Consider the following 27365-nt stretch of genomic DNA (forward strand, 5'->3'; position numbering starts at 1 on the left):
GTAGGCCTGCAGCACGGGCCCCGTCTCCATGTGCTGTGGCCCAGGTGGCCACGGCTGGCCCTGATGCTGAGCCACGGGGTTGCTGGGACAGCAGTTGCTGGGGACAGCGGCAGAGAGAGATGCAGGGCCTGTCAGGACACGGTTCTGTGGTTACTGAATTACGAACCCGAATAAATGACATCAGACTTGTCCCCCGGTGCTGAATTGAAGCAGTGGCTACTGGGCTGCCGGCACAGGAGCCCCGAGTGGACCCTGGGGGAGGTGGGGCGGGGGGGCAGAACAAGGTCCCCACGGGAAGCCCGTCCTCAGCCCCAGTCCCTGTGGTGGTTACTTTATAGGATTAAAGTGGCTGTGCCTGTGGTTGGGGACACCCATAGTGTCCTGGGTAGGCAGGTGGGCCCAGTGTCACCACAGGGGTCCTCACCTCTGGAAGGAGGTAGGAGGCTGCGGGGTGGCCCCCGAGTCCACATGGGCACCTCTGGAAGCTGCAAAAGGCAGGCGGGTCCCCCCTCCTGGGCTTCTAGGAGCTGGCGCTGCCCACACTGGTTTCCGACCTGTGAGGCCCATGGCAGACTTCCGACTCCCAGAACCATAGGAACAAGTGTGGTTTTAAGCCAAGTTGGCAGCCATGTGGTCCAGCAGCTGTAGGAAGTGATAATGGAAGCTGAGCATGGAGCCCAGGAGGCACTGGCCCTGGTCACGTGTCCCCTGGGGAGATGCCCTTGACTTCACCTGGACTGTCCCCTCCCTTCTCCCTAGGCTGGCCCCTTCCAGACCCTCTCCTCTTCTGCAGAGAGAAAGGCCTGTGGTGGCAAGTCCCCTGGCCACTGCCAGCTCAGTGACAGACTTGGAAGTTTGAGGCCCAAATGTGATTTTACCATCAAAAACACCTTGTAGCCCCCCCAGCCGGCAAGAAGCCCCCTTACATACCTTTGCTTCCCATCTGGCTGTTCCCACACAGGGCAAGATGGGGGCCTGTCCTCTGCTGCCCCATCTCGGTCCCCTCCCTGCCCAACTGTGACTTGACATTAACTCCCAAGTTGTTAGGTGACCACCTAACACGGGTCCCAGGGGACTTGACTGGCTGGGGCGGCCCCGTCCAGAGGCAGCGCACACACCTGCCCCCAGCGAGGGGTCCTGGCTGAGTCAGGGGCTGCTGAACACCAACGGTGGCTGCCTCCTCTCCCTTGGGCGCAGCAGGAACAGAACTCGACAGGGACTGGTCCAGGTTAAATGGGGTCCAGGAGTTCTGCCAAAATCCCTGCACCCCAGGCCTCTGATGTGCTCTGATGTCTCAGTGGGGTTGCTTACAGCCCCAACACAGGGCCCCTCCAGGGCACAGGGGCCCACAGCTGTCCATGCGTTCTTCCCCAAGGGTGACCCAACCCTGAAGTCCATCTGGAAGCTACAGTTCCAGTCCCAGTGGCCTAAAAGACGGGCAGCAGGGAGAGGCCGACAGAAGCACTTTCCGGAAGCTGTCACCTTGAACCAGGTCAGCATAGAGGCCAAGGATTTTACAGCCCAGAGTGGGGACAGTGCTTCTGCAAGGTGTGACCCTTTATACAAACAACTGAGCCACGTAGGGGAGAGCACACCCGCCAGCCCAGAGCGGGGGGCCAGCCCCAGGGGATGGAACCATGCACGAGGAACGATGCTTGAAAAGACGACAGATGCACCAGGTCAGGGCTGGACAGTAAGTTTATACACACCCTCATCAGGTCGAGGAGCCGCGGCGGGCTCCACCTCATTTACAAGCATTTCATCACAGCACCTGCTTGGGGGCCCACAGGCGCGACCAGGCTGTCCCTGTACAGATCCTCATATCGCAATAATGCTGTATTCAAGAGCAGATTAATATGCAGCTTTTTGGGGGGGATTTTTACAAATACCAAAAGGAACAAATCAAGCGTCCTCTATAAAACTTTCCAGACCTCCGGGGAGGCCTGCGAAGCAGGACAAAGTGCTCTTTACACAGGACTCGTAGGACTTTCAAGTATCCGAGAGGCGTTTGTGAATGCCCTAACCATTCTACCTACACACGCCGGGCCAGCGGGGCACTCAGCAGGGGCTGAGCGAGCTGGTGGGCACGGGGCTCTCACTGGTGTCCATTCCCACGGACCCCCCAGCTCCAGAAGTGGTTCCACACGGGGTCGGAGCCTCTGCAAGGCAAGAGAAGGAGGGGCCTTTAGCTGGCTGTACCCCCAGACTGGGTACGGGCCCAAGTCACTGCCCCCACGCCCTCCTTCAGACAGCTACACTCATTCACGGCCCTCAGAGCCTGTCCCCTCCTGGGCTCACTCGGCAAGAGTCAAACATTGGCCTCCCTCACTGCCCCCTCCAGGTGTCCCCGACTCAGCCCCTTCTACACCCGAGACCACCCCAAGACTCCACGGCTCCCCTCCTGCAACCCAGCCCAGGGGTTGGCGCTGCAGGTGCAGCACTGCCGATTCTCCGGGAAGCTTCTGGAACAGCACCACAACGTGGTCAGCATCCAACTGCTGGCCCATTACTGTACCTATTTCTGCCATGGCTACTGGAGTCCAGTCCCGTTGTACACGTGGCAGCTTTCGGATAAGCCGGATCCTGCAGACGTGGACCAGAACGCACTGCCCCCACCCATCCACCCCACTCAGCACCTCTTGGGGTCTCTTAGCTCAGCCCCCTTGTTTACAGACAGGAGTGTGGGAGCGACGGGGCGTGCGTTCTTCTTTTCCTGCCAGATTCTCACCCACGACATCCGAGATGTCCAGGATCACACAGTCGCCGTCCTCCTCTTCCTCCTCCTCTGTGTCTGCCTGGAAGCCATCGAGGTCCCCAGCCCCGACCTGGACAGACAAGGGGGCACAGGCCATCAGCAGCAGCAGCAGATGGGCCGTGTGCGCCCCACCTATCTGGCAACGAGCTGCAGGATGTGCTTCAGAACCTATGCACAAAGGAGCCTTGTCGGGGCGGGGGGTTCTCGCCAACGACCTCATTCAGATCTCCCAATAAAAAATTTTATTATTTATAAAAATAATTGGCCAATTCTGAATCAGCAATCTGGCTTTCCGGTTTGATCTGAAGATACAGTGATAAAACACCCACTTTCACTTTCTCTTGAAATAAACAGTGGAGAACTCCGCCAGCCAGCGTCGCCTCCTCTGCCCAGGGCTCAGCCCCTCTGCCTGGTCCCCAACAACTCTCTCTGGTCACTCATGTTCGGACCACTATTGCCAGTGACAACACCATCCGAGCCGCTGTGGGCAGAGTCTCCACTGACTCTCTGGACCTGTGTTCATCGGCTTTTACCAGAGGGGACAGAAGGACCACGTGGAAAAGGGCCAATTTTTAAGAATTAATTAATTGGTTAAAAGGGCCAATTTTAAACACTAACCATCCATACAAGTGCCGCTACTTTATGTAGATGAACAAAGAACCAGCAGAGGCAGAGATGGGCTTATTTCAAAAGGGGAGGCCCTTTCTCAAAACTCTCCTGGAATTCCTCTGTGACAGAAATGGGCATTTATTTGCCTGGAAAAGGGGCGACGGTGCAGGACCATGCGGTGTGCAGCCTGCTGGCCTGGCTGGGCAGCCCCACGGACACGCCAGCGGCCCCCAGAGCATGTAGCACCGATGCCTCCAACCACCCGTTTCCAGAGAATTCACTGGCTGAGAAGAGCAGAGCCGGGCTCTCCCCACGCTGATCGGGAGGCACTCAGCGGGTCTGTGGAGCAACAGGAACGAGGTCTCCTGGGTGCCGCCACTTTGCAGGGGGCTCCCCAGCCGCAGCCCCACCCCCACAGGACAGGTGCTCAGGCTATTGCTACTGCCTGCGGGGGCCCAGCTCTGGGCTTGGAAAGGCCTTTAGCCACGATCCAGAATGACCTCCAAGCAACACCTGTTCGGGGTGATTTTGATCACAGGCGATTTGGGACTGGAAGGGGAAACAGAGCCTCTCCCATTTCAGAATAAAATCAAAGCCTAAAGCTCGAGTCCCCCCGGGGGCCACATAAGACCGCAGTCCTGGTGCCTCGCTCCGCCCTGTTCACCTGACTGATCGTGATGCCTCGGGAACATGCGGTGTAGCAGGCCAGCTGTCAACTCAAAAGGATCTTTAAATTCCCACAAAATTGAAAAAAACAAAAAACAAAAACTGAAGCAAAAATTTGAAAAAAAAAAAAAAAAAAAAAATTCCCACAAGTTAGGAAAGCTCAACCCCATCTAGAATCTGTGCGGACGTTCATGGTTTGACAGCAGCTATCGGCAAGGGTAGGGAAGTATCAGCGGCTTTCCCGAAACCCAAGCCCAAACGCTCCACAGGCTCTGGGCCTCCAGTCTTACCTTCTAGAGGTTTACCTGCGTCGGGCGCGTTTATGTGGGTGCTGTCAGCGGGGGGTGCCCCGGCTAAGGCTGCCCCAAAGCCATCCCCCCACCCTGCCCTTGCACCGTGGAAGCCGAGTGAGGCCGCCCGGCCAGTCCTATGAACCCAGCTAAGCAGAAAGTCTCTGCTGCCTTGGTTTGCCGGCGGGAGATGCGACAGCCATGTGTGACCACGAAGACAAAGGCCACACCCTAAGGAGGAGGGAGTGGGACACGGGGGAGCCTGTCATTACCGGAGCTCAGGACAAACCCCCACCCCATGTTGAAGCTGACGCTGGGGCCCTGTGAGCGGTGGCCTGACACTAGGAACGCTGAGCACTGCGTCCCCCTCTGCAGAGCAGGGGTGAGGCTAACTGCCCATGGCGCGGCTCCCAGGACACCCCAGAAGCCAAGCGCTCAGAGCTTCCTCCCCATGAGGCACAGACTGTGCTGGCCCACGCTGAGGTCCTGCACCTGGCACACGGCATTTCCTAAGGGGCTTCTGGTATTAATTTCGCTTTGAGGATTTATTTACTTATTTGAGAGCGAGCGAGTGCACACGCGCAGAAGCAGGCGGGCGGAGGGCCAGAGGGAGAGGGAGGCTCCCCGCCAGGAGCGGCCCGAGCGGGCGGGCAGCCTCTACCTCAGGACCCCGAGGTCCCGACCGGAGCAGGAATCACGAGTCAGACGCCGTCACTGACCGAGCCACCCAGCCGCCCTCTGAGGAGCTTTTACAACGCAGACCTCAGGGCAGCTGGGTCAGCATCGTGTCTGGCTCAGGTCATGCCCTCAGGGTCCTGAGATGGAGCTGTGCTGTCTGGCTCCGCGCTCAGCGGGGAATCTGCTTGAGGGCCCTCACTCGCTCACTCTCTAAAAATTAAATAAAATCACACGGAGACCCCAAGTTCCTCGCTCCAATGTGCTGAATCAGCGTCACCGGGCCCAGGACGCCCAGAACGCCAAAGCTTCGGCGCGCTCTCTGGATGGTGCGTGTGCCGGGAGCAGTTTTGGAACCCCAGGGGCAGCAGGTGAGCCCTGCGAGGGGCTGGAGGGGCTTCGCTTGCTTTGCAGCCTTCGGTTGAGTACCCAGCACTGCTGAGCCTCTGGAGGGCCCCACCTGGAAACAGGGCACGGGAACAGGCGACTGTTCACGCGCAGACCATCAGATGAGACTCCCCATTGCGCGGATTCCCGGACACACAACCGGGGGTTTTCCTTTCCTGGTGGCTAAGCACGATAACACAGCATCTTACAGACGAAACGCAGGGATTTCCAGAAAGCGCCTAGCCTAGCACCTGGCATTTGAGGGAATGTAATAGTGGCTAAAACTATTGTTTTCGGAGCACCTGGGTGGCTCAGTGGGTTAAAGCCTCTGCCTTCAGCTCAGGTCACGATCCCAGGGTCCTGGAATAGAGCCCCGCATCGGGCTCTCTGCTCAGCGCCTGCTTCCCTCTCTCTCTCTGGCTGCCTCTCTGCCTACCTGTGATCTCTGTCAAACAAATAAATAAAATCTTAACAAAAAAAAAAAAACACTGTTTGTCCTGAAAGTGAGGACCACCATGGAGGAGAGGGCACCATGGAGCTCAGGATGCAGTCAGGGCCATCCCTCGAGTTCGGGTGAGACTCCACATCCACGCCCACCAAACGGGCAAGGACATGGCGGGGCCCTGAAGGAAGGCTGCCCACACAAACAGACGAACAAGGCCATTTTCAAGCTGGGGTTCCCACGGCTGGTTTCAAGCAGAGCCGGCCATGCTCGGGCTCCGTCTAGGACTGCTTGGGTAACAATGGTGCAGGCCCTGGGAAGGTTCTGCCGCTCACACACAGCTCGAACACCTGACAGATCTGCCGAAGTCCGTCACTGGGGCTGAGGCCCAGGGAAGTATTTGCGTGTCCCAAGCCCTGCCTCTTCACCCCGGAGGCTCCCCACGGTGCGAGGGGCGAGCCGTGTCTACAGGCGGGGTGGAACCCTGCACACAGCCCTGCGCTGAGGACACAAACAGTCCCGGTTTAAGAGGAAGGTTTACAAGGTGTCAAAGGCCTCGTCTGCCTGCAGCAGCAGGGTGAAGGCCAGGCGTCGTTCCAGGAGCAAGCTCTCCCGCCTTCCTGCTCTGACGGCCACTGGATTTTCTAAGCTGAACGGTGCCTCCTGTCAGAGAAGCCGTGGGCAGGAGCTGGGGGGGTGGGGGCATCACCACCCAGCCCGCGGCATGCAGTTCCCCAAGCCACATGACCCCCGCGGAGGGCGCCGGACACGAGCCGCAGACACGGCTCCAAAGACCCCTTCCTCACACCATCCTCGTGAAGTCTGTTACCCCAAGACACCTGCCTAAGACAAGCACCGGGGACTCGCGCTGCAAAATAGGTTTCCGGTAAGAGTAGCTTAGGAAAAAACTCATCACATTCCTATTCCAGCAGGAAAAAAACGCACGTCCAACAGCAGTGAAGGCTGGGGCCGGTCCCCGCCCCTCTGTGCCCCCAGGTCCCCACACTTGGCTCCTCGCACTGGCTCCTCCCGGCGCGGCGCGTCAGTGATCAGGGAGCCGCCTGTGCTCCCGGTCATGATTCTGCTCGCCACTGTGGACGAGGTTGGGCAAAGCCCAGATTGGTCAGTGCTTCCAATGAAAGGAAGTGAAGGCAGAAGCAAAAACATAAAAAGGCTGAGAAGTGTCCACACAGAGCACCATTGGGGGCTAAAAAAGAATGAGCCATTGGGGCGCCTGGGTGGCTGGGGACCAGGCACGCACGCGAAATCGTTACCCTTCCTGCTCACTTTTGCTACGACTCGAAAACTGCTCTAGCAAAGACACTTCACAGAAACTGAAAAGCGCCCGTGGGGGTCTCCCCGCCCGCCCCGCCCCTCACCTGCCCGTCGTGCCTGCGCTTCTTCATGAACTGGGTGATGCACATGCTGCCGCCTGACTTCCGCTTCAGCGAGACGGGCGTCCCCTGGCTGGGCCCCGCGGTGGGGACGCCGCCACTGTCCTCCCTGGTGGCCGAGGGCACCATGGTGACGTAACTCCACTGACACGGCACGGGCAGGTGCTCCTGGTCGAAGGTCTTCAGCACCTGCGGGTGGACGTACCAGCACATCCTGAAGTCAGGCCTCTTCTCGTACACCGAGTTCTCGGAAATGATCCGCTTGAGCCTGGCCTTGGAGGGGACGGCGGCGTCCTCGCTGGTGGTGGGGGTCTGCGGGCGGGAGGAGCCGGGGCTGGGCGGGCTGGCAGAGCTGCTGTCGGGACTGGCCGCGCCCCTGCCGAGCAGCCCCTGGCGGCAGCACTCCTGGAACTCCTGGATGATCACTTTGCTTCCGTTCACATTCCCGTGCAGCAGCGGGAGCAGCTGCGCCAAGACTGGTGGGGGCGGGTCGGGGAGACACGGGGAGAGAGAACACACGTCGCACGAGGCTCCCGGGCTGTCACCGAGGTCAGAGACGCGGTCAGCTGCGGGGTGGCCTTTCAAGGTGAGCTGCGGGAGGCTGGGCAGCCCAGGTCTCCCGAGGCGGGATTTCTCCAGATAAACGAGATGCCTCCCTCCGTGTGCCCACTCCTCCAGAGCCACGGGGCTCCCTGGGCTCCGAAGAGCGAGGAGGCAGCGACCTCAGGCATTGTGACCTTGAGCCCGGCCCTCTGCGGAGTGTGCTAATTAGAGGGCTCGGTCCTGACCTCAGGCATTGTGACCTTGAGCCCGGCCCTCTGCCCTCTGCTGAGTGTGCTAATTAGAGGGCTCGGTCCTGCCAGTTGTATCAAGAAAGCAAGACATGCGCTCAGCCGGCGCTGCTTTTGTGATTGGCCGACAGGCCTCCTGCATCGCAGTCTAGCCGCCCAGCAGTCTCCCTGGGCCCGGGGCGCTAGGAGCCCGATCCCCTCCCATTCCCGGCAGGCGCCAGCACTCACTCTGCTGGTCTCTCTTCTCCCTTCTAGAGGCCTTGGGCGTCTGCTCCTCCTCGGAGGGGACCGTCTCCAGCAGGCACGCCGTGAACTGCTGCAGCACCTTCCGGTCGGCGCCCCCATCCTTATCAGCTGCCCAGACGCAGCCGATCTTCACGGGCTGGAGCACGCGGAACCTCTTCCCCTTAGCCAAAAACTCGTCCCACTCTTTGGCCTTCAGTTTCTGACGAACCTTATGGTTCTCTGGGTCAGCACACTCCTTGCAGGGCAGATAGCAATGCTCTCTCAGGGTTCCCAGGCCCCTGTGCCCTCTCGTCCCACCCCCGGGCCAGGGAGAGGGACGAGCATGCTGGGGCTGGGCACAGCTGTCCACACGTCCCGGCCCCCACCGTGTCCCACACCCCTCTTCCTAACATCACCGCCGGGAAACAGTGGAGTGCTTTCCTAGATGCAATGGAGACTGGCACTCATGCCCTTTGCTCTTTGGGACGTGCCCATCCTCTCTGGCCATGACCAGCAGGGGCTAAAGTATTCTATCCTCACCAGTAAGCCGCTCGAGGCCACTCTAGATTTTCTGGGGACAGTGTGATGCCAGGGCCGTCCAATCACCAACCCCAAACCCCACGCAAAGTTCACCCTCTAGGCCAGGCCCAACACCGCTCTCGGAGGCGGGGAGGCCCATGGACTCTACAGCCTGCCTCGCTGCTTGGAAATGTACGAGGAACACCCGCCCCTCCAGCCTGACTTGGGAGAGACAAAACCACTCCCCCAGGCAACGGCATACTTCTCTAATCTCCACTGTCCCAACACGACAGCGAGAACCTGACGACAGCGACAACCTGACCGGCTGTCGGAGCCCTAAAAGCAGCCATCTGCCAGAGCCTAGCACGTTGGTGGCAGAGGTTGGGGGTTAACTCCAAGGGGCACGGGGGAACCATCTGGAGACACAGAAAGTTCTAGATTTTATTTCAGGTGATGGATTTATACATGTCAATCATTAAAGCTCACTGTGCTCAATAACTAAGATCTGCATGTTTTCTTATAAGTTTGTTATACCTCAGCTAGGAAAATGTAAACAGAACCAAAGTGCTTTAGCATAAATATCCTGGCCTCTGACTCGGGTTTCTCCTCATGCCGCTGCCCCATCTGGGATTCTCTCCTACCTCTGTACACCCACACTACCCTCCCCAGGCAAAACTCAAGCTCAGGCCCCTGAGACCCCACAAATGACTACGTGTTGGGGTCGCAAAGGGCACGTGGGACGAGGGTGGGTGAGCTGGGCCGTCGCACCACTGTCACAGCCCCCACACTCGCAGCCCAGCTCGGCCCAGCGAGCTCTCTCCGAGACAGTCACCTCCCCGCTCTCCCCTCACCTCAGTGACTCCCTCGTCCTCAGACAGGTACCCATGGGGCACGAAAAAACCATCGTCTTCATCTTCATCGTCTCCCACATCGTCATCATCATCCTCAAAAAAGAAAAATGGTTCATAATATGTGGCAACAGAATATATACGTCATTTAAAATGTTAACCTGTGAACATCTAAGGAAGGCAAAGGCATCTACTGCCTTGAGCGTCATGCTCATGGGCGTGGGGTGAAACCCCGTGAATGTACCCTCATTATTATTATTGTTTTTTTAAAGATTTTATTTATTTGACAGACAGAGATCACAAGTAGGCAGAGAGGCAGGCAGAGAGGAGGAAGCAGGCTCTGCTGAGCAGAGAGCCCGATGCGGGGCTCGATCCCACGTCCCTGGGATCATGACCCGAGCCGAAGGGCAGAGGCTTTAACCCACTGAGCCACCCAGGCGCCCCTGTATCCCATTATTTGAGGGGGGCGGTGGGGGTGTGTGTCAGGCAGAACACAAGCGAGCAAAGCCGCCCAAATGTAAGACAGGAGGCGTGGGTGGGGACCAGGCAGACCAGGGGTCAGCATGCGCCATCTCACAGGCCGGACACTGCTCAGTCCCACTGCCAGGTGGGCTAGTGTCACTAGATAAGATTTTCCAGTAGATGCTGGAAATCTGGTTGTTTTTAACTATTTTTAACATAAAGATTTATTTATTTATTTGAGAGAGTTAGTGAGCACGGGGTGGGGGTTGGGGGTGGGCAGCAGAGGAAGAGGGAAGGGGAGAGAGAGAGGACCCCGAGCAGACTCCCTGCTCAGCGCAGAGCCTGACATGGGGCTCCACCTCACGTGCCTGAGACCACTACCTGAGCCGAAACCAAGAGCTGGAAGCTCAGCTGATGAGGCCAGCCGGGTGTTCCTGGAAATCTGGGTGTCCCCACCACCGGTGAGACACAGGCTGGCTGTGAGTGTGAGCACAGCCTTCTGGGCGGGAGCTGAAAGCCATGCAGGCGCGTGCTCACCCCCTCGCTGTGGGAGAGGGACTCTCCCGGCTCCTCCTCTTCCCACTCCTCGTCACTGTCCACCTCATAGTCAAGGAACTTCTGAGGAAACAAAGAAGCAGCATGTCACGGCTCTTTTGGGGCTGGCAAAGCAGAAAACGCTGGAATGGCAGAGATGCAGGAAGACAGACGCGCCAGGACCAGCAGCACCGCCGCCACGTGCTCACCCTGTCTTGGGCCCAGGGGTCCCTTGGATGGATGACGGCCGTCTTCTTATTCCACGTCCCCCAGTATGCCGGCCGGTGATTCTCGGAAAACTGTAGGAGCTTCATCCTGCCGAACTTCCTCCTGTCAGGAACGCCGTCCGCCTTGCCGCTCTCCACGATCACCACATCGCTGAGGAGGAGACCCAGCAATGCGCCTCCGCGCTCTGCGCCGCTTGTCACCCCGGCTTCTCAGGGAAGCAGGCCGGCAACGTTTTCCAGAGATGGGAGACCACCTGCTCCCAAGAAAGCTAAGGGGCATTCATTCCAGGGACACAGAGCAAGGAGAAGGGGGAGACAAGATCACCGAGCAGCTGCCCCGCAGGATGTACAGAAGCGGGCTCCCAGAGAGCAAGGGGGTCGACAAGAACAGGGCAACTGTTCCCAGGGAGCCAGGCCGGCCAGTCTGCCCTCTGCAGCAGCAGCTCTCGGCAAGGCCAGCGCCCCCGACACTCAGCACTGAGGTTTCGGCTTTAGGCCCCGGGGGGAGACAACCAGCCATGAAGAGCCCGCAGCGGACCAGAAGGCAGGGCTCTGCCCTGGGCCCCTGGCATTTTCCAACTGCGCTCTGACGTCACCAACAGGCGAAAGACGGTCTCCCTGGCCACTAACCTGTTATGAATATTCGTGTTTCGGTTTGAAACCATGGTGGGTCCGGACCTGAGGGGCTGCCGGCCTTTCAGATCTTTCAGGAAGGAGGACTTGCCATTCTGTTGCTGGAGGAGCTGGTCCAACTGATCACAGAGGTCCTGGTCGAAGGCAGTCCGAAACCGAGGGGCAAGAACCATGTGCTCTTTAATTTCAAAAGGGGCGAACTTCCCGCAGGAGCCAGCCAGGGTCTGAAAGGGAGAAGACGATGTGACATAAGCCGGGGAGGGCGCCGCTGGGCACACCGCATGGGGATGCTCCTTTTCACGTTCATCCAGGTCGAAAGTCCAGGGAGACACACAAAAGGTTACACGCTGTGTGATGTCATTTACACAAGTTTCCGGAAAAGGCAAAACTAGAGGCCAGAAGTCACATCAGCAGTTGCCAGGGGCTGGGGGCCAAGCGGGGAGGAGGGTGCTGACTATAGGGAGCCAACTGGGGCGACAGCAACACTTCAGCTCTTGAGTATGGGGGTGCTGTGGAGCCCTACGCATTGTCAGAACTCACCAAATGAGTGAATTTTACTCGGCATTATACCCACTAAACACGGCTCTTTAAAAAGAAGGGGGCGGGGCGCAATAGGACCTGCGATCCCGGGAGAGGGAACTGAACCCCCAGGGAGTGACTGCCGTTTCCCCAGAGCTGCACTGGGACAAGCTGACTCACGAGCCAGAGCCCATCTCAACACTGAAGGCGGACATGAACCTGCACATCGATGTCTGCTCCCTGAGAACCATTCATGACAAGTTCTGGTGCATTTACTCTCCCCTCTAAGTTCCTGCAGCATCGGCCATGTCTGTCAGCAGATCCCAAAGCTGGCACACGAGGACGTGCGGGGTCAGGAGAGTCCCCGTCTGTGAAGCTCAGTATAAGCCAGCCAGCCTCCAACCTCACTGAGGAGAGAACACTACGGCAACCGCCTTCACCGAGGCCGCATAGAGGGCCGTATGGGGGATGCTCAGGGATGGGATCCAGGCTCCAAGATTTTGCACATCTCCCTGGTGATTCCCAACTTGCAGTCAAAGCCAAGAACCAGCCAACGGCCCACCTCACTAATGAGCAGGTACTGGGCTATCAGACACCCAGAGAGGACAGAGTTAGGGCCAAGCCCATAGGACCAAAGACTCCGGCCAAGCTAAGGAACTACACATAAAAAACAAATAGTGGCCTGGCTGGCTTGGCCAGTGCAGCAGGCGCCTCCTGATCTTGGGGCTAGGAGTCTGAACCTCACATTGGGTATAGAGATTATTAAAAAAAAAAAACTTTAAAGATTTATTATTTGAGAGAGAGAGAGAGAGAGATCACAAGCAGGCAGAGAGGCAGGCAGAGAGAGGAGGAAGCAGGCTCCCCACTGGGCAGGGAGCCCGATGCAGGGCTCGATCCCAGGACCCTGGGGTCATGACCTGAGCCGAAGGCAGAGGCTTAACCCACTGAGCCACCCAGGTGCCCCTAAAAAAATCTTAAAAAAAAAAAAGCCACACATGCAGAGAGGACTGTCAGTGACAGTCACTGTGCCACTGATGGGGCATCAATGGGACAATGGCCGTAGACGGTGACACCATCCACACTATGAAAAGTTAAGTGGCAACAGAAAGAACGAAGCCAACCCAAACATACCAGCATGGCAAGAATCCAGGATCCAGCGATGTAAACAAAGCAGGGACAGAACACAGTCATGATATGTATGTAAACACACAAACATATGAAGACGTGTAAATGCGCAGAAAGCTCTAGACGGACACCCTTGCATCGGAGGAGATGGGTTACCTCTGGAGCGCAGAGGGAGGGGGAGGGAAGTCTGGGGTCTCCAGAAGCAGATGCTGCTGGAAGGCGACAGATACCAGCTTGGAGAAGCAGAATTTGGTGAATTCCAAACTGTTGTTTCATGCTTATTCTCGCCTCCCACCCCAAGCCTCAGCTCCCTAAACGTAAGCACGTCTTCTCTTACACCTTCCCACACAGCTCCTAACGCAAAACTGCTCAGGAAGCAACCTCCGAACACTTGGTGGTGGTTTTACCACACGTGCCACTTTTCGCCTTCTCAAGGACAGAGCGAATGACAAAATATTGAGTCTCCAGCCTCCGTCAGAAGTAAAACCTCCCTCTGTAAGCAGAGGCCCCCTCTTGATCAAAGGGAAGCTCCCTGGTCAGAAGACACCCTTGTACTTTTCAGAAGGACAAACGTGCCAGAGAAAGTCCAGCAGGACGAAGCCGGGCGCTTACCTTGGGGGCCTGCGGGGTCTTTGGCTTCCGAAAGAACCTCGTGATTTCGGCCTTCTCTGCTTTAATGCGCTGCAACGGAAGAGAAGATGAACACGAAGAAATGAAGGGAGACGGTGGCCCCGAGAACGCGAGCCCAGCGTTTCAGAGGTGAGAGCGCTCCTTTGCTGTCCGCTCTCTAAACCCACGAAGGCCCGGGGGCGTCCGACACTCCGCACGCCCGCAAGCTGCAGCTGGAGCCCCCGGGGGCCACCTGGCTTCCCCAGGCAGAGGGGACGCCCGCAGAGGTCCTGACAATAACCTACCTTCTCCTCTTCCCGCAACCGTTTTTCCTCTTCCTTTTTCCTCTTCTCCTCCAGCTTCGCCCTGGGAGACAGGAAATTCAGCCTCAGTCTGGCAGCTCGGGTGTGCGCAGACCCAGCCTGCCTTGGGAAGGCGCGGCCCCGGTCCCGGGCGTCCCGGGCAGGCCCGCGCGTGTGCAGGGGTGCGCGCACGTGTGCAGGGGTTGGGGAGGGTGCGCTCCCGTCCCCCCACCCCTCCTCCAGGGCGCGCACTCCAGGGCCTCCTGCCGCTCCTTGCGTCGCTCCTCCTTGAGCCGCTGCTTCTCCGCCTTCTCCTTTTCGTCCTTCTCCCTCTTCTCGCGCCGCTCCTTCTCCTTCAGCTCCTTCTCCTCCTCCTTCTTCTTCTTGGCCTCTTCCTTGGCCCGCTTGGCCTCCTCCTTCAGCTTCTCCTTTTCTTCTTTCTCCGCCCGTAACTTGAGCTGCTTGCCCAACCGCTCCCTGTCCTACACCAAGAGAGGGTCCCACGGCTGTGTCCCTGTGCCCGCAGGCCGTGGAGGAAGAGGAGAGGTGGCCCCCCGGGGAGGGACCCTGCCGGCCGGCGCCTTCCCACACCGGCCACCAGCCAATGCTCAGGGGACCTCTGCGCAATTTGAAATACGCTTCACTCAAAACACCATCTTTAAACATGGGGCGGAGTTTATCTTTTTACTTAATTAAAAACAATGACATAATCAGAAAATGATGATAAAATAAAGACACAAAAATACCTGTAGGTTTTGTTTCCCTACCTTTAAAACAAAAGCATTTTTCTTCCCACCCTCCCCAAACCAGATCAAATTATAGGGTTTATTTTTTTTTCCTCTTAAATGGAAGATCGGGATGAGGCAGGGACTGGGAATCTGCTAAGTCAGGGGGGGGAATGAAAATAAACAATAAAAGAAAAAATGAATTTGCTTTTATCTTTACATCAGTTCCTCATTCCCAACAACCGTCACACGGCCTGAGGCCCTGCGTCAGTATCTAAGCCCCAGCTCCTACTCAGCAGGCGAGACACCTGCCAGACACGGGGGCTCCCCTTCTGCCACAGCACCAGGGAAAGTTCGAGGACTATTTGTGTAGGAAATGGGTTTCTCAACATCAGGAGCCTGGCAACTCCGGTTTCGGTCTGGGCATAGGACTCCGCCCTCGCCTCTAGGGAACGTCCCACCTTCTGCCCTAAGAAGCCTCTCATTGCTTTAAGGAAAGCCCCAGAGGCTCTCCGCTAGTGATGGCAGAAGCTTTCCATTCTCACAGGGCGCCCGCCCTCTGCACCTTCCGCGACGGATCGGATACTTGAAGAAGGTGTCTGGACTGGGGAAAGCATGCAAGGTGGTGAGGAGTCATGTGGACCCTTCTTACAGCTCATTAAGAAGGCAGAAGGCTTCTGGAAACCGGTCATACTTGAGCCCCATGTCCCTCCCCCACCCCATGTGTGTCAACCTCTGAAATTCTCCAAGAATGAGAGAAACTCTAAAACCACCACCAAAAGCTGACCCACAAGAACTGAATGCAGCCATAAGGCAGATGGCATAGGAAGCATGGGGTGAGCCCAGACCCACTGTCCTCATCACCCCTTCCACAGGCTGGCTGGGCTGGGGAAGCCCACTGGCCTTCTCTGCTCCTTACGGCAATGAGGAAAACGTCCTCTGCTTTGCAGCGTGAGACAGGTAGGGACCCCCAGGCGACAGAAACGAAGACTCAGAAGCGACACTAGACAGTAATCACCCATCTAGCATCGTGGCCACCAGACCAGCACAGCACATGGGAAGGGGCTGGTGTCAGCTACGAAGCCCAGCTATCAAGACAGTAGGAGTAACAAGGATCATAACAGAAGCTTAGAAAGACTACGTGCAAAATCTTCACTAAGATGATGCAACCCACCAGTCCCAGGGCACAGTTGTGTGAAATGAAGCAAGATTCAAAGTCATGGTCAGGACAAGCGGGGAAAGGTGACAACAGGCAAAGGAGGGGTGCAGGGGCCTTGCTTACTATTCAATACAAAAAGCACAGCAGGTTAACTTTCTGTTTCAGGGGAAATGTCTTACTCTTTGCAGTTTGAGCTTGTCCTTCTCTGCAGAAGCTCTGAGTTTCTGAGTTATCTGAAATGAAAGATATTTCTCTTTAAACACGGCTTGCTTCGATCACTTCAGTACATGGAACATATCACACGCTTCTCCGGGAAAGAAGGAGAATGGGGAGTAAGGGGCTCACACTACGGAGAACTGCTTTACAAAAAGAGCTCAGGGAAAACCTTCCCAGTGACTAGTTTCCACCAAACAGAACCAAAAACCAAAATGTCGCGGTGGGGTCATGAACTCCAAAGACCATTGACATGCGCGTCTCTGGGGATGAAAGAGGAAACTGGGGACACAGATAACAAAAATGAAAGGGGCCAAGCACAGCAGAAACACGGCAGGCTCAGCACCAAACGGCAGGGGACAGCCAGCCTCGGCGGCCGGCAGGTGACACAAGTAGAAGGCTTTGTAGCAGAAGACGTGAGGCACACCCTGCGTGAAAGGGACAGAGCCAGTAACCCGGCACAGCAGCCCCTTCTGATTCTTCCAAGAGCAGCGGATACTGGTAATTTTGTTTACATTTTCTATGTAATGTCTAAAAGTTAACACTGTGAATCAAATACAACGGGTCTGTGGCCCAGCTTCCCATGAGCCACCAATGTGTACTCCGCCTTCCAAGATGTGGAGCGAACGTTCAGGGGAAAAGGTCAGCATGCCGGAGGTAGCCATCTGGTCTAGGACCCCTACATCCTAGAGCACAACAGCCTCTACCGCCCGGCTACAGGGTGAGCACGGCCGGAAGGACTCACCAAGACGCACCGCTGGCTTCACGGCCTCAGGTTTGAGTGTGAACAACTCAGACTACCGGCCGAAGCTACCTCCAGAGCGGGGAGCCTGAAAACCAAACCGTCAGACGGAAGAGCGGTGCGGAGAGTGCGCGCAGAGAAGCAGCAACTACCCAGGCTCCGTGGAGACAGAGAGGCAGCCAGAACGTGAGACTGGAGACTTGAAAAACCAAAGGCCCATTTTCCTTGAGATGCTCTGACAACACTGACAAGACTAGGTCGCGATGATTCCTTGGGGAGAGCCCAAGACCGCGTGTGGAACACAACTTACAGATGAATACATCAAGACGACATCCTTCTTACTTGGGACCCACCCAATTTTTTGGATTTTTTGGATTAAGCCTTCCCTTAGGAAATGGCAGCAGTCATATGAAAGCCACGTGCCGGCAGGACCTCAAATGCCTCTAGCATCGTGCCAGGATGCTCGAGCCTGTCTTTACTGAGCCCGCACCAGCGCAGATGCCAGCTTCTGAAGCAGTTTTACCAAGGGCTTGAGAAACACCACCTGCCTCTCCAGAGTCCGCTCTGCCTGCCAAGTCCCCGGACATCACCCCCACCAGAAAGGATTTAACAGCAGCATATGAAAGTTGCTGCATTTCTGTCATTGTCCTCTGTGTTCAAATGGATAGTACCCAACATGATGGCCGGATTTCCACGCCAGGAGTGCACTTGAGAGGAAAACACAGTGCCTTTGACAGAGCCTCCCCTCTGCGGCGAGTCCAGCCAGGTGACGGACTCCCAGGAGCCAGCTCCTGATCGACGACCAGAGCTGTGATCATTTCATGCGGAACCAGGACGTACTGCGTCACTAGGAACCCAGATGGGCCTCACTGGTCTGACAGAATATCTTCTCGACATTTGGTCCCAGTGTTTATGAAACTCTCCCCAAGTGGAGACCACACGCGTCACCGGTCTGGAACTCGGCTGCCAAAAACAAGACCAAGACCCCAGCAGGAAGCTGACACACACACATCGACACCCCGGTCGTCAAGGCGGACAAAACCACGGGCACAAACCTCACGTGGCAGGACCCGTTCAGAGCCACTTGCTCTGACTTTATGTATACAGGGACATCGATTTCTTCGCTCCGAAGCAGCAGTGAATGAGGTGAGGAGAGGCAGTGATGCAGCAGGAGCAGCTAAAAACCTCCTCGCAGGGGAGAGACGTGCGACCTTTGCAAACCGCTCCAGCCACAGTGGAGGGCAAGCGAGTAGGCAACATTCACCTGGGCCTCCGGGAGCTCCGAGTGCTACTTAACAGCAGCCCAAGGAAACATGCAGAAGGAAGCGCATTACAGTTGCTTTGTCAAGGCTGAGAATTAGAGACCATGGAAACATCTACCAACAAGACCGACTCCGTGAACTGCAGTATGTCCAGACCACAGGTGTAAGACATAGCAGCTAACCAGAGACCTTCCCAGGCCTGTAGAGAAAATATCAAACATACAGAAGACAGCCCAGAATGAAAAAGAAACATATTTACAGCACATGGCTCCTATAAGGACACAAAACGATACCGTGTATTCCCAAGGATCTCTCACATAAGCCACACAGGGAAGCATAAACTGTGACAAACTCCTGGGAGAGCTGGGCTGGAGGGAGTGTCATGCTTCAGTGATGTTTTTTGAACACGAAGAATTTAGCACTTGTGTAATTTAAGTTATACCTGGAAAAGTTCCAGCGATCTGGGCTCATCTGTAGAGATGCCCAGATTCCAGGAACACAGCTGTATCCACATCTTCGTTTATGAAAAAAATAAACTTCTTATCGCCATTAAAGCAGGCTGAATTCACGGCTAAAGCACAAGCCAACTTCTACTCCAGATGGTAAAATGCTCCAATGCTACGGAGCGACCATTTAGCCAGAAGAGCCCGCATGAGCCCAAACTGCGTTCCTCCAGACCTGTTCTCAACACAAGAGTCTCCGGAACCCTGGTGCTTTAACGAACACAACAAATGACACAAGAAACAACAGAATGAAGCTCTTTGAGTGGACGATCTCAGACTCCCTGGGAAGATCCAGCAGGAGCTGCATCTTAAGTTCCCTGGAAGGGAAACATGCACGCACGCATGCGGGCATTAGAGGAGCATGCCTAGGGCATCCAAATGCAGAGATTATAGTACCAACCCAGGACTGTGAAAGCCAAATAAAACCAAACACGTTACACCGTAACATGAAACAATATGTGAGCTTCCACTAAGTTTCCATCTACAATCAGGAAAGGAGGATGTGGAGAGGGAAAGTGGAAAAACCCAAGTATTCCCCAAGCTAATACCGGTCAGGAAACCCTTGAGCCCCCCAGGGAAGGTGCTGGTTGAGCACCAAACACAAAACTAAGCGGCGAATTGGAAACTCCTGCTTCTGCTCCGGAAACTCCGGGGGTGGGGGGGGTGGGAGATAATGCACGAGGCTGTGGGTGTGGTTGCAAGTGGTCCATCTTGCCCCCCCCCGGGGAGTCTGGCTCTCACAGCACCGGGGACACCTGATAATCACTTGGCTTTGCTCTCATCCATCCGGTGCCAACCACCACCGGAGGCTCCACTTCCACTCCTGTGACCGACCAGCTCACCGGGGGTGGCAGGGGCGATTTTCTGCCGCAGGCTCTGGGGCCGTGTGAACCTTCACCACTCACAGTGCAAATTATTTGCAAAGCCACGTGGTAACACTGCCTTCTCGAGCGTTTCAGACCTCCAGACCTGTGTTGAGAGCGAGGAGCCAACATCCGAGGCACAGGATCTCTTAACCAGCCACACTCGGTTTAATGCTCGGCTTGCCGAGGGCGCCAGCAGACAGAAGTAAAACTGTTTCATGACAAGGCCCAACTATGTCATTTCCCAATCCTTGGGCTTGGCTACGGGTATAAAAGCAAACTTAAAAAATAAAGTGCTTGAGAAGAACGGAAACACGTGGGCATGTCCTGTTTTCTAGGCTAACTGGCTGTAACACGTCACATGACAAGATCTAGGCCAAGTAGCAGCAGCAGGCTGGAAGGACTTCAGACAACTGGCCGGACCGAACAAGATGGCTGACGGCGGAAAGGGACTCAACTCTGATTCTGAGCGTCTGAGTAATGGCTCACATGGAAGTTTAAAAACGTATCTCTGTCTGCAAGAAAAAAAGATTGCTCCACCCTTACCATTTTGAAAACCTAAAGAGAAAGCCACTGTTTCTTTCCTTCTAAACTCCTCAGGAGATAAAAGCCATGCAGTCACCCAGAAAAATAATTAGTCCCTTAGAGATCAAATCTCACAAAGTGATCAAGGTCAAATCAAGCAGGTTCAGTGGAGACTGAATGATCCAACCCGGGATCTGATCTTACATTAAAAAGCAACCAAAAACACAAAACCACCTAAGGGCACCTGGCTGGTTCTTCTACGTGTGGAGCGTGCGACTCTTGATCTAAAAAGTCATGTGTTTGAGCCCCACGCTGAGCACCGAGCCTAGTTAAAACAAACAAAAACGTAAAGTGAACAAAAATTCTACAAAACCAAAACACCGAAAACCAAAAACCAAAAAACCCAAACCAAAGGACGCCATTATACACACTTCTGGATTCTTGACTCAATTTATCAGTTTTACCCAGAAGACCCTAAGGGGGCATGAGAGCAGAGACAGCTGCCACTGTGCTGATGACAAGCCAGCAACAGGGACAGGCATTTTGAGAGTCATCTTTCTGTGGGTCCTTAAAATGGGGCCATGTTTTCCTCTGGTTCTCGTTGCTCTGGGGGCAGTTTTTCAGTGTCTAGGTCTGGGTGTCCAGGCTGACGAGAGCTGACCCTGCAGAACCCCTGTTTTAGTCTTCCTGCTGTCTTGGGATCCCTTCACCAAGACTCCCTCCCATCAACCCCCTTACGAGCCCGCGTTAGAACAGCAAGGAGAAAGGAGCTGACATCTGACATGGGGGGGTCGCAGCTGCCTGCTTACGTGCGCTCCTCACTAACATGGGCAAGTTGACTGGCACCACTCCTCAGGTGTGAACAACCATGGCTACCAAGATGGCAGTTCACAGAAGACACCTGACACACTGGTGACTAACAGAGCCACCAGCACATCGCGGGGCACATGTAACCAAACACCGCTCACGGTTTTGATAGCCAAAGAATTCCCAATCATGGGGCGCCTGGGTGGCTCAGTGGGTTAAAGCCTCTGCCTTCGGCTCAGGTCATGATTCCAGGGTCCTGGGACTGAGCCCTGCATTGGGCTCTCTGCTCGGCAGGGAGCCTGCTTCCCCTCCTCGCTCTCTGCCTGCTTGTGATCTGTCAGTCAAATAAATCAATAAAAATCTTAAAAAAAAAAAAAAAAAAAAAAAAAAGAATTCCCAATCAGTCTGTGGCCCCACCTACTTGGCCACTAACCACCTGGGCCACGCAGTATCCCCAGGAGGAGAGCAAGAGGCTGAATCCCGTCGCCATTGCCACACCGGCATTCGGCAGAGATACTCACTCTGCGGATAGGTGTGCAGGCTGGGGAGGGCCTGGGACTGCCGTGCTGCTTTTTGGAAACAGACTGCCCCTCGGGTGAGCTGGTGGGAGAGGAAGAACCCCGGGACGAGTGGCTAAGAACAGAGTCTTCTTCAGGGCCGGACTCCAGCGTCTCGCTCTCAGAGGGCACGCCCTGGTCTGTGGGGGTCACGGGCGGAGACTTGGCTCGAGGAGGTTTCCCAGCCAGAATATCCTGCAAGACCACCACGGGCACCTTCCCCTTGAACAGGATGCCCCTGGCTTCACTCCAACCATCCTGGTCCTTCTCCGGGCACATTCTTGCGTCACTGGTTGGCACAGGGCAGCTTGGGGGTGAGCCTTTCTGCCCATCTCCACTCCTCTCTGGGTCCCCGGAGCCGGCACCCTCCTTCTCGGTTTTGCATGGAATGTCGGAAAGGGTCTCCTCAGGACATGCCAGCTCATCCTCCGGACTGGCCTCCAGTGGCCCCCTGTCACCTCCAGCTTCTTCTCCGACCCCACTTACAGCCTCCTCAGAGGGAGAGGCTGCAGCATCTAGTTTACTGTGGGCCACAAGGCCATCTAGTTGGTCACTCGAGTCCTCTGTCAAATCAATGATGACCGCGGTCTGGTCAATATTGGTCTTGACTCTGTTTCTTAAAAAGTTATCTAAGGGACCCTTCCCGTTGACAAGTTTGGGACTACAGTCTATGTCAGAGCCCATATGACAGTTGTTCTCCACGGTGTCCAAAGAGGTCTCCAGATCAGGGACTTGACTTTGGGCAGGAGCACCCTCAGAGCTCCTGGTGTCATCCGACCCGTCCTCGCTCTTCTCCTTTGGGAGAAGATTCAGGCGCTTGAAGGGCAGACGAGCTGAAATGGAGAGAGAAGGCCGTCTTTACAGGGGAAGTGTGAAGGGCGACAACCCATCGATAATTTGATATTCCGCAAGTTCAATAACCACCGGCCTTGCTGGGCTGGAGGGGAGTCCGGGGGTCCAGGGGGTCGGGACTTCTCTAGGAAACAGGGATGACCTCAGGCTCCACGGTTTGCCCCTGCCCCTGATCCTGTCACCTCAGAGACTGCTGCCCTTAACGTGACTCCCCTCAATATCAAACTTGCCACCGGTTATCACGGGAAGAGGAAAACAGCTCTAGTGGAACCAGATACCAAGTTTTAAACACCAGAGGGGCTCCTGGGTGGCTCAGTGGGTTAAGCCTCTGCCTTCGGCTCAGGTCATGATCCCAGGATCCTGGGATCGAGCCCTGGATTGGGCTCTCCGCACAACGGGGAGCCTGCTTCCTCCTCTCTCTCTGCCTGCCTCTCTGCCTACTTGTGATCTCTGTCAAATAAATAAATAAAATCTTAAAAAAAAAAAAAAGTTTTAAACACCAGAAACCATAGTTTTTTATACAGTTACTTAACTAATCTGGCCTAAGGGCAAATAAACACTCTTTTTACACCAAAGGATTTGGACACATTTATCGTCCTGTACAACCATGGTTCAACCAGGGGTAGCGGAGCTTGCCAGGGATTTCTGGCGGAGTCTGCAGATATTACTGTTTGTCATAACTTGAGCGACCAGGGACGCTGCTAAACCATACAATATAGAGGACAGCCTCAAACTGTGACAAAAAATTACAGAATGTCAACAGTGCTGACGTAGAGAAACCCAAGTAAGGGCAGTGACCACTGGATTTGCTCCCGGGAACCTAAGAAAACAGCAACATAATCGTAGGGGCTCCACAGCCTCTGACTGGAAGGTACAAATGTTATCTCACCTCTAGCCCTTGAGCCCTGAGGACCCCAGTGGAAGGCCCCTGCTCAAAGAAAATTAAAAATACTGCTGAGGAGATGATGAAGGATACAAGTTAGGAACAGTATTTAACCCCTTCCCAGACAGTTACCTTGTATTAACTTCTTGACTGGAAAAGCTGGTCTGTCTTTGCAATCCATGGCTGTGAATGAAGTGTCAAAGGATAAGTTATTAAAAGTTGGAAGTAATTCATATGGAGCCACCTAACATGTCCAAAGTGGTTGTCCGGGAGGAGCGATTTTGCTACCCCCACCACGGGGCCTTTGGCAGTGTTTAGGGATATTTTTGGTTGCTGTGAGGGGGAGTGTCTAGTGGATAGAGGACAGAGATACTGCAAAATATCCTAAAATACACAGGATAGCACCCAAGGCAGAATTATCTGCCCAAAATGTTAACAGGTTGAGAAATTCTGCTCTCAACACTGTCACACCTTCTCATTCTGTGTGGTAACCATGGCTCTGAAACTTGCATTATGAGGTCTTCTCCCCCTCCCCCACACAATGGCAGCTCTGTGACAACACGGAGACTTGTTCCACACTGTACCCTGTGCACCTAGCTCAGAAGTGGCACATAGTGGGACACCAATGAGCATGGTAACAGGGACAGTGAAAAGGGGAAAGATGGGGCAAATGGCTGGCTCGGTTGGAGGAACACGCCGCTCTTGATCTCAGGGCTGTGAGTTCAAGCCCCACACTGAGTGTAGAGATTACTTAAAAAATAAAATCTTAAAAAAGAGAGAGAGAGAAGAAAAAGGGAAACAAGTGCAAGCAGAGATGACAGAGAACACTGCATTACAGATTTCACTATTAATGACCCCAAAATGTCCTCCTCCAATCAAACCATCCCCACCACCAAATCTGCAAAATCAGAATAGGACTAATTTTCTTCTTAAATAGAGTCCATACAGGTAAAACAATTTAAAGCATGTTGAGCTTGCCGGGGTGGACCTGACGTGCTCTCAAGAAATAAGGGAGAGGGGGCGCCTGGGTGGCTCAGTGGGTTAAGCCGCTGCCTTCGGCTCAGGTCATGATCTCAGGGTCCTGGGATCGAGCCCCGCGTCAGGCTCTCTGCTCAGCAGGGAGCCTGCTTCCTCCTCTCTTTCTACCTGCCTCTCTGCCTGCTTGTGATCTCTCTCTGTCAAATAAATAAATAAAATCTTTAAAAAAAAAAAAAGAAAGAAAGAAGGGAGAGTATTTTCCTGCACGAAAAAAATGTCAAAAGAAGCATCTAATAATATCCAAGCTGAGACAAAAATGACCGCAAATAGAGCTAAGTCTTTGGGAAAATATCCTTAAATTGGTTAGAGTAAGTTTAGAAGCTGACACCTGCTAGGAGATCTGGCTTGAAAATATCTAGGTTAGTTATTTGGCTCAATCTACATATGTTTTGTAAGAGATACACACAAGTGAGTATTTTCAAAAAGCAGATCTAGGTTCCTGAAAAACTCAGCTGTCCAGAGATGAAACTGCTCTCGCCTAAGCCCCAGGCTTGGAATACAAGGACCCCCAGGATTCACATCTCCTTTCTTCCCATTTCAAGACGGTATCATTCCCAGGTCCTCATTTACCAAAGACAGGATCCCCCCCCCCTTATCTGAAGTATACATAATCTTTACCCACGTAGATTTATTTTTAGGACAACCAAAAGGATTTACCCGTGTGGCCCGCCAGCTTGGATGTGAGGGGAACAAAAGTGACCTAGGCCCAGAAGCATGGAAGAGTAGCTCACCTAGGGATGTGAACCGTTCAAAGGCACACATACGACCCACACACACTCGTGTCTAACGTTACCGAGGCTCGCTCTTCTGAGATTACATGGATCCTATTTTACCGCGCCTTAAAACACCCCTTCCTCTTATGGTAGGAGGGTCACAGCGAGGTGGTTTTTAAAAATTCTTAAATTAAACACTCTTACTGTATCAAATGACCGCTCAAGACAATCGGTCCCAACTTTATCGATACAAATTTTAGGTCTCCGTGAAATTTCCAAGGAGCGGTGCTTCTCAACGAGGGGGCGATTCTGTGTCCCACCCCCTCCTCCATCCTGCGGCCCCTTGGCACTGCTCGGATACCTTTGCTGGTCGTCACAAGTAGGAAAAAGGGGATGCTACTGGGATCTAACGGGTGGAGGCCAGGGACGATGCTCAACACTACAATGCAAGGGACAGCCCCAGTGTCAACAGTGCCCAGGCTGGGAAGCCCTGGAGCAGACTAGTGGACCTCCCCGTCAGCCCTCAACTCAACTCAAGGGACAGGTTGTTTATCAGGCACTTACTGTGCGCCAAGCGTTGCGCCGGCGCTAGGCACAAAATGGGAGTCAAGCAAAGTAGACAGTCTAGCCCTCCTCGGCTCACCATCCCACGTTTCCCAGGCCCAGCCAGGTGCAGGAAAGCCCCTTCCCAAGGTGCGGTGGGGGAAGGGAAGACAAGTCTTCACCTTGCATAGAGGGCAGGATCAAGAACCAGGGAGCCCCAGCTCCCGGACGAGCCCACCATCCGGGCCTCTTATCTGGGCTTGCCCCGACCGGCAGACGCAGCTGTTGTGGTCCCCGAACCCGTGGGTCCCCGGGCCCACACGGTCCAGCTTGCTCAGGGGACACAAACGCACTCGGCACCCTGCAAAGCCAGCCCCTCCACCTCCCTGGGCCTCGCTCTCCCCTCCGGGCCACACCGACCCGTCACCGTAGAGAGCCCAGCAAGGACGAACTGACGCAAAAGCGCCGGGGAAAATGGTCGCGGCCGCAACAATAACGTCAAGGAGGGCGCCCTTCGGATCGCAGGGCTCTGGCTTCGGCCGTAACAGCCGCCCCGACCGAACACCCGCGGAAGAGGAGCGGGCCTGGGGCCGGGAGGCCCGTCCGCCCCCAACTGCCGCCTCGGCCTGCGCAGGCCGCGCGCCGCGCCCCCCCTTCCCCTCAGCGCGGGACCGAACTGACCTGCGGCCGCTCCCCTGGCGCCGGGCGCCCCGCACTCCAACTCCTCCAGCATCGCCCCGGCGGCGGCTCGAGCTCCCCTCAGGCGGCGGAGGCGCGGGCTCTGTTCAGGCGGCCACTGCCGCTCGCCCTCCCGCCCGCGCCGCTGCTGCCGCGGCCGCCGAGCTCGTATTTGGCGGGAACCGCGGCGACCCCCGCAGCCCGCGCGATGATTGGGCGAGACAGCGTCACGTGACAACCCGCCTCGGGAAGAAGGGAGCGCCGGGAGCATCCTCGCGAGAGCCGAGGCTTCCATTCCTCCCATGGCTCCCCTATTGATATTCCCGCGGAGGACCGGGGCTTCTCTCGGCCGCCGGTCATTGGCGGGGAGGAGGTGCCCTGCGATTGGAGGCAGAAGATGTCAAGGGGAGAGTTCAACACTGTGATTGGATAGGCGCGTGGGATAGGTCGGCAGGAGGAGGGAGGGCCAGGCTCCTACGTCATGACGAAACGTTTTACGTAGGCTGATGGGTGACAACCTGAAATTGCGGTTTAGAGGAAGAAAAGTTTTTAGTTTATGCTGATTGGGCATCAGCTGAATATTATAACTATTAAAACTATAAGTGTCTTTTTTAGGTGAACAACAGGGAGAAAGTAAATTCTGTGTAGCGCTTTAGAAGCATTTACTGTGCACCAAATATATTCAGAGGGAATGAATGAAATGGATCTTTCTGGTGTAATCATCAAGATTTTTGCACACACTGTGTGCAAACGCCTAGAAAACTCTCCACAGCATTCTTCCTGGCTAGTTTCTATCTAATTTTCAGATCTTCGATCTGCACCTCAGAGGAGCCTTTCCCTCCCTATCCCCAACAAGGTGAAATTCCTACAACTGGGTTCTTTCCCCTCTTTTTTTTCCCCAACTCCCCCGCCCTTTTTTCCTTACAGTTTTTTTTTTTAAGATTTTATTTATTTATTTGACAGAGAGAGACACAGCGAGAGTGGGAACAGAAGCAGCGGGAGTGGGAGAGGGAGAAGCAGGCTTCCTGCTGAGCAAGGAGGCCTGTGCGGGGCTCCATCCCAGAACCCTGAGATCATGACCTGAGCCGAAGGCAGACGCTTAACGACTGAGCCATCCAGGTGCCCCTAGAATTAGTTTTCTTTAGCATCAATTTAATCTCTCAAGCGGAGAAGTTAGGAAAGAAGACTCACATTTAGCCCAAGTTCAGAATTCTATCAATTCTATAGATTGGATAATTAAAGCTGAATTATTAGGCATATTATTTGGGGCAGGTCATGTTTTACTCAAAG

The 27365-nt window shown here is 55.0% G+C and overlaps 1 protein-coding gene across 5 annotated transcripts; it reads right to left on the minus strand.

The window, feature by feature from the left end:
• Nucleotides 1-1680: 1680 nt before the first annotated feature.
• CHAF1A (chromatin assembly factor 1 subunit A) lies at nt 1681-26373 on the minus strand. Of its 5 annotated transcripts, none has more exons than XM_047705747.1 (15): nt 26079-26373; nt 23236-23286; nt 21333-22201; nt 16076-16129; nt 14265-14494; nt 14016-14076; nt 13714-13782; nt 11455-11681; nt 10807-10975; nt 10601-10681; nt 9605-9697; nt 8238-8490; nt 7217-7694; nt 2729-2825; nt 1681-2159 (listed from the first exon to the last, which is right to left on the minus strand). In XM_047705747.1, exons 1-14 carry the CDS (start codon nt 26368-26370, stop codon nt 2753-2755), a joined length of 3000 nt encoding a protein of 999 aa, XP_047561703.1. In that variant the 5' UTR covers nt 26371-26373; the 3' UTR covers nt 1681-2159; nt 2729-2752. The 5 variants fall into 5 exon arrangements, with proteins under 5 accessions (XP_047561703.1, XP_047561694.1, XP_047561728.1 ...); XM_047705738.1 differs by having other exon boundaries at nt 7204-7694; nt 26079-26372; XM_047705772.1 differs by lacking the exon at nt 26079-26373 and adding an exon at nt 25854-26032 and having other exon boundaries at nt 7204-7694.
• Between the last annotated feature and the right edge of the window lie 992 nt (nt 26374-27365).

Source organism: Lutra lutra, chromosome 1, assembly GCF_902655055.1.
Source record: "Lutra lutra chromosome 1, mLutLut1.2, whole genome shotgun sequence".
NCBI classification, from domain to species: domain Eukaryota; kingdom Metazoa; phylum Chordata; class Mammalia; order Carnivora; family Mustelidae; genus Lutra; species Lutra lutra.